The sequence below is a fragment of the Haliotis cracherodii genome, unplaced genomic scaffold, assembly GCF_022045235.1.
Source record: "Haliotis cracherodii isolate W230 unplaced genomic scaffold, xgHalCrac1.p SCAF_6, whole genome shotgun sequence".
Classification (NCBI taxonomy): Eukaryota; Metazoa; Mollusca; class Gastropoda; order Lepetellida; family Haliotidae; genus Haliotis; species Haliotis cracherodii.
The window spans coordinates 40,516,251-40,523,922 of record NW_027266319.1 but is presented as its reverse complement, the minus strand read 5'-3'; the positions used below and the strand labels follow the sequence as shown (position 1 = coordinate 40,523,922).

At 38.6% G+C, this 7,672-nt stretch overlaps 1 protein-coding gene across 1 annotated transcript; it reads right to left on the bottom strand.

The window, feature by feature from the left end:
• Positions 1-2,878: 2,878 nt before the first annotated feature.
• LOC139446804 (beta-1,3-galactosyltransferase 1-like) lies at positions 2,879-3,940 on the bottom strand. The gene has a single exon (XM_071228135.1). It carries the CDS (start codon positions 3,938-3,940, stop codon positions 2,879-2,881), a length of 1,062 nt encoding a protein of 353 aa, XP_071084236.1.
• Between the last annotated feature and the right edge of the window lie 3,732 nt (positions 3,941-7,672).

Sequence of the window (7,672 nt, the reverse complement as noted above, 5' to 3'; positions counted from 1 at the left end):
ATCACGGGTACACCAGAAATGAGCTTCACATATTGTACCGTTCGGCGTGACGAGCGAACGCTTTAACCACTAGGCTACCCTCTACCATTAGATTAAGAATAAGGACTGTTTTCACTAGTATCATTATATGTGCGTTGTTATAAAGACAGTCATGCATGGATCAGGGCTTGTACAAACCGCTGACCAGTGCTACAAAATACGGAATGAAGTCGGCCCATCATAGATTCGCGTTAATGTGGAGCTTGTGTAAACGTTTGTAATGTACAAAAGGGCACATCACCTACAAAAAACACGTCAATTAAAATTGCCCACTTTTGTTGTGTAATTCCCATCAAAAGAAGTTAAGAATGGCAGGTTAACCACAATGTCCCCGAAACCCTGTCTATAATAAACTCAGGGTCAAAAGAAAGTATACCGAGTTTATTTCTTAAGTAATAGAAATTTGAAAGAAGTGTTGTTAAATTTGATTATGTCTATTAATCATCACTCATTCCTGCAACAGTTTGTAAAAAGAAATATGTTGCTAGGTAATTTTGTGTAAAGAAAGAGGAAAATCAGAATGATGGGTTAGCCATATGGTTAAAGGGTTCTCTGGGAATCGGATTAGAATCTGCAAAGCAATTCTAAAATACAAAGGAGAAATCGTCCAAGTCACAGAGTTGAATACTTGTACGTGCTCTTCGCGGCCGGTACATTCATGTTCCTTTTATGTTCTAAACAAAATTAGGCATCATCATCCAAACTGTGGATGTTTCAGAAGTTATGATTTCCTTACCATAAACTTGGAATTTATTTCTGTAAGTAATATGGATTTGTCATGCTTGATTGGATTCGCAGAATTTGGTAATCTGGGTATAAAATCCTTTGCTCAATACTACAGAGTGTGGAATAACATAAGGATGACGCTATGTTGCAGGGCATTGTCATTTGCAGAAGCCCTAGGCCTTCCATTGACTGTCAGACGAAGATCGAGGGCTTCTGCAAATGATAATGCCCTGAAAAATAGCGTTACCGTAATTATAGCTAAAATGGATAGAATTCGTTATCAAATAAAAATAACCAACAATATCGGTTTTGAAACAGATACTGTAATCAACACGAATTTCACTGACCCACTTTAGTGAATATGGAAACGTCATAGAACAAGCCAGATGAGGTCTCTATTGAACATGACGTCACCTTACCCTATTCCCATGTGGACGTGATAATGGCCCGTCGTCAAGCAATATGAGGGCATTATCAAGTTCCAGTGGCCCGCTCATTGCTGATAACATGCTGGCGGTTTAATGATAATTCTATCCATTTTAGCTATATATGTGTATAATCAAAAGGCGTTCTTAAAAGTGGTTATTTGTCCCGTGTCCATCACTAGTGACGTGGTTCCAAACAACCTCGCCCCACCCCCACCGACTCATAGAAACAATGTAATACTGTAAGTGTCACTTCTAAACAATGCAGCAAAGAGGGTTTGGGTGATCCTGGCACAGTCAGGCTGGTTAGGCTCATCATCAGCTCAGGGCCCTTGCCTTACACGCAGCCCAGGGAGTCGGACAACTTGGTACAAATGTTGGGTGTTAGCGTAACATTTCGAAAGCGAGGTCCGCATGTGTGCCATGTTTTCCCTGAATCTTGCCAATCACATTAGTGTCAAAAGGGACAGAAAGTACAATGATATAAATGATTTCCTTGGATTTATCAAAAGGGACAAGATCAGGTTTGTTGGCCTGGATAGATCTGGGGCATTGTTTATCATTTTCCATGACACCATCTAATATTCTGGGACGTACCATTGGTTGGACCTCTCAGTCAAACCACAAGCATGACGAAGACGGTAATGAAAGGATCGAGCCACTCCGTCGGTTAAGATACCGTGTTTGTGCCAAAGCTGAGCATTCACAGATACTGTGTTGGACAGTTTCATTAAATTCTTTGCATTTTCAAAATTTCATGTTTGCATTTTGATGCAAAACAACACATTGACGGGAAGTGACTGGTCCTGAGCAGCAAACAGAAAGCCTTCTGTTTCACTTTTAAGGCCATCCAAGCGAAGGACTCTGATGGGTTGCTGATCTTCTCAACACAGTGCACATAAACTCGATGCAGTGGTCGTTCAGATAGTCACTCTTTGAAAAACTGAGTCTGGGCCGATTTGATATCGCATCTCGCTTGGTTGACATTTATTTCCTTACCGTCAGCAGTACAGAACCATCAACAAAATAAACAATGACATTGAGAAAATGACCCATATCCATGACTCGTTTAAGCAAACTGTGGAATGCCTTGTTTTCATCATGAGTCTTGACATGCTTCACAAGAGGATCATCAGACAAATAAATGTGTAAAAAGTGTAGTAATATCATTATGATTTCTGTCACATTATACACAAATAAACAGCGACATGCAATTATCTAAATATATGCGTGTATTAACGTTTCCTTCAAACGTTTGAAAATGAAAAAAATACTGTATTATGTAATATAATGAAATAATACTGTCATGAATAATACTGTCATGAGTATTCTCACTGGGATTTTTCGGAGAATATTATGCATTTCAAGGAAAAGCCATGATGCAATAGCTGCATGGGTGTTGGAACTTATACCACATGACTATATATACTCGTTACAGGTTAACGTTTTTGTCAAAACACATCCGCCATAATGACGTCCAATTATTTAATTCATGATAGAACATTGCGTTCATATTCAAACCTTCACTGTAATAGAATCGCGTATTTCAGACGCTTTTGTCAACATTTTCGCTTCATCCACTGATAAGTTTTTGAGAAAACCACGGTTGTCGATTTCCTTCCCAGTGAGAAGAAACGCAATACTCTTTTTATCATAAAATATTTTCCAACGAGTGAGCCACAGCACATCTAGGTTGAACAGCACTCAAACTTGACCTTTTCCCATAAAGAGGCTGACGTTTTGAAATCATGGAAAAAGAGAACATCATTTACTGAACTTTCATAGTCATTGTCTGACAAACCTGCTTTGGCAGATTTGTGTGTTTCAAGCAACTGTGTGTGACCAATTCCAGCCTTGTGTGCAAGAATACCTGTGACGTAAACATCATCTATCCAATAGAATCGCATATTTTCAGACGCTTTCGTCAACCTTTTTGCTTCATCCACTGATAAAATATAAGCCATACCTTCACAGTAAGTGGGGAAAAATTCGAAAGGATATTCCTCCCTACTGGTAATCCATTTCCCTTCTTTTCGAAATGGCCGACCAGTTTGTAAAACTGTGCAGTACAAACTGTTGTGCAAGTGTCCAGTAGTTAGCGAAAAGTTTACCAATTTGAAAATATTGACAAACACGTCATCGTCAACTTTGACAATAGTTCTCACGTCATGACATTGAGTAGTTACCCAATGAAGAGACATTACATGTTTATACGTTAAGTTCTTGTAACTGTCTTTAAAATTCCCTTGAACAATGTCCCCAAACAATATGGACTCTTGGACAATTTCTTGTTGAATGTTGTTTCGTTCTCCCATCATGAACACACACACAACTGCCGTATTTCTAAACGTGGTCACTGATCCCCATGTGTTGCGTATAACACTTCGTTTCTCAACATTGCTGGGATCAGAATGTACAACAATCAAAACACCGATAGAAACATTGAGACACTGTCTCGAATTCAAACCAAACACGAAGCTATGTTTGTTCAACAGTTTGTCCAATTGATTATCGTTCTTGATAATGAACCAAGTCATGATCAGATTCAGCAGTTTCTTGAAATAAAGGTTGACGAATCTTTTCTTTTCCAGCCGAGGTCTTAAATGAAGCCTGCCTGCAAGGTACCTCTCCTGTGTACGGTATTGCAAATGACGAAACTCCAACGCTCCGTAATAGATACCCATTAGTATCAGCGTGCCAAGGCAAAAAACACGTTTCTTGAATTTCCAGTACTTGAAGGCGACTGCCATTTTAGATATTGATTTCGTGCGGCTGTTGTCCAACGACGCATGTTCTGAGATACGTGCCTTGTGTACTAGTATCTATGTGTGCCTGTAAACTAGAAATACAAAGAATGAATGTACATGTATTTGGAAAATACTCGATCGTGATTTGCCAATTAGAGGTTTCAAATCACAATATCCCCTTCCTACTGAAACAGCTTATTTGACGGCCGCAGTACAGCAGAAACTAATATTAATGGAAAATAACTTGTTTCTAAATCATTACTGGTAGGCATTTTGTAATAATATATGTATAATCATTGGTTTCGGATACTACATTAGTCAAAGTGTGTGAGGGAATACTCGATGAGAATGAAGGAAACCCATAAAAATCAACTGAGAGAGTGTTTTTAAAGTTTTGCGGACAACAGTGAGCTAGATTGTAGAATTTGAAACCTCATGCTGCGAGGTCGGTCCCAAATTCAATTCAGCGCAGTTAAATCTACAGGTAGCCTTGCTCTAGATTTGAGCTTATTATGATAGGGATGTACTTATTATGATAGGGATGAACTTTTTTTATAGAGATGTACTTATTATGATAGGGATGTACTTATTGATAGGGATGTACATATTATGATAGGGATGTACTTATTATGATAGGGATGTACTTATTGATAGGGATGTACTTATTGATAGGGATGTACTTATTATGATAGGTGTGTACTTATTATGATAGGGGTGTACTTATTGATAGGGATGTACATATTGATAGGGACGTACTTATATATAGCGATGTACTTATTATGATAGGGATGTACTTATTATGATAGGGATGTACTTATTGATAGGGATGTACTTATTGATAGGGATGTACTTATTAAGATAGGGATGTACTTATTATGATAGGGATGTACTTATTGATAGGGATGTACTTATTGATAGGGACGTACTTATTGACAGGGATGTACTTATTATGATAGGGATGTACTTATAATGATAGGGATGTACTTATTGATAGGGATGTACTTATTGATAGGGATGTACTTATTATGATAGGGATGTACTTATTGATAGGGATGTTCTAATTATGATAGAGATGTACTTATTATGATAGAGATGTACTTATTATGATAGGGATGTACTTATTATGGTAGGGATGTACTTATTGATAGGGTTGTTCTTATCATGATAGGGATGTACTTATCAAATGGAAAATGCAACTGTGATCATGTTCATCTGTTAATAAATGAAAATATATATTTATTTCGATGACACTGACGTTACAGAGTGAAGAGTTTCTAGCTGTGGAACACGTCTGTATATCTGTAAAATGAATGACAGCAACCAGATACCGTAACCTTTCAAACTCGCATGACGGAATTCGAAGTTTTGAATTTGGGTACATTCCTATTTTCACGATATATCAATCTCTAGATAGACTTTGGGGTCCATTTCCAGCCTCACCAAACCTCAGTTCTCTTTAAATATTCAAAGACAGAAATAGTTAGGTGCTTCTTAAATAACACCTTATTGTAAATATTAACAACGTGGCTACAGGGAGCGGAAGGTCCGGGGTTCGATCCCCGGCCGCGTCATACCAAAAGATTTTTAAAGGTACCAGTTGTTACCCTGCCTTGAGTTCGGCATGAAGGGGTTAAAAGAAGGACTGGTCGGCTCGGAGTCAGTATATTGTGAAGTGAAGTGAAGCCCAAATTTAAATGAGAGCATATCATGTTGTTCTATAGCGCATATTTAAGCTACAGCAACAGCCTATGCCAGGCAAAACGATGTTGGGACACGGTGGCACATAACTGGCAAAGTCACACAGTCGGTGTTAACGACAGCACGGGGTAATGAGGATCTATTCTGCCGCTAAATCCTAACTGGATATTCCAAATATACTAACATATTGCGATTACCTAATAGAAAAAAGTCGTTGACTACCAATACCTAACAACACAGTTGTTAGTTACACCATACTGTTTATCGTTCGGATATTAAAATACATAATTTGGAGGACTGAAATGTTTGTAAATGAAATACTTAGAAACGAGTTGAGAAGTTTGTACTTAACATGCCTGTTCCTTCCACCGTGTCCCTCCTCTGCTGAATTGTCCAATATGCCAGAGACTATCATGTGCGCTGTTAAACAAAACAAAACATACATGGCCACCGCATCGATCGTTTGAGTACTCCATGGTAGTTTGAAGTGTGGGTAATTAACTTACACTTCCTCACACCCTGAATATTGTCAGTGAAGCGTCACCTGTATGTCTGATTTGACGCCGGTCGATATCCAGCAGGCTTGTCGTTAGACAAAGTGATGACTACATAAACACTGCACCCAAGTCACGCTGATGTCAGTCTAAGTGCAAATACTTCTCCTCCACGCCGCCATACGCCGTGACATTGCTGATATATTCGGAGGGGCGTAAAATATCATTCACTCCTTTGCTACATCTCCAGTAGAAGTCCACTGTGAATTGCCCCCGAGATGCCCGTACCTTGCAGGTCAACTCCACCCAGCATCTATCTCCCCCCTCCGGTCCAGCAGTAGTTGAACAGGTGTTATCTTACTGCTTTGGATTCAGTGACCGTTGGTGCTTATCATTTCTACGCCTCACTAGAACCTACATCGAAACGTCGCTCCCAATTGTAATAAAGAAGTCGTTCATCCATATATCTTATCCCTACTTAGTATTCCAACTTTGCTAAATGCCTCTCAAAGAAGTTATCACTAGAAGACTCATCCTCTAAATATTTCAATGGTGATTGATTCCAGAATACTGACGAAGAGGATGCTTGTTTGAGCATGTGCTTATTAAATGTTTATGAAGGGTCATGCACGGTTGGCACGTGTGTTAAGGTGATAAGTGTCCACGTAGACAGCTCGTCATTATTACTGTTTTGTTATTAGTACTGTATCCAAATGACGAAAGAGTCAGGCTAGGCGTGAGTGTTTAACTGCCTGACTGGCCACTTTGCTCCTAAACACGACCCTCCCTAAAATGACAAACGAACCATTGAATAACTTCCTTAAACCAGACCATCATCAGAGAATGATCAGATAGAATGACCATAAGACATTCAACATTCAACAGCATCGCATTCCTTCACAATAACAAGGATTTATTGTTTGTTTGTTTTTTTGTTTAGCGCCGAACTCAGCAATATCCCAGCTATATGTGGTCTGTAAATAATCGAGTCTGGACCAGACAATTCAGTGATTGACAACATGAACATCGATCCACGCAATTGGGATACGATTACATGCATCAACCAAGTCATCAAGTCTGACCACCCGATCCCGTTAGTCACCTCTTACAAGCATGATCGCCTTTCACGGAAAGCAAGCTGATATATTATGCAAATGTCTGGGTAACCCAACACAATTTTGGAAAGAGATTCAAAATATTAGCTCAAACCAATTGCAAAATTCGTCTCACTGAATGGTTTACACATTTCAAAGATGTCTTCCATATTGTTGATATTTATTCCACACTGTTGAATTTAAACAGTTCTGATACAGATACATCTATACATTTATGTTATCATGAGCATTATACTACTATTGATCGATCAATTCCAGATGCCAATATCAGTGCTGATGAAATTAATTATTGATGTAATTTATGTAATTTATTCTCTTAAGAATTTGAACGTCTCTTGGACTCATGCTATTGTTTGCTAATGATGGTATAGTTGTATCAGATACTGTTATGGGGTTTTAAAAGTTTACAAAATGCAAACTTACAGTAA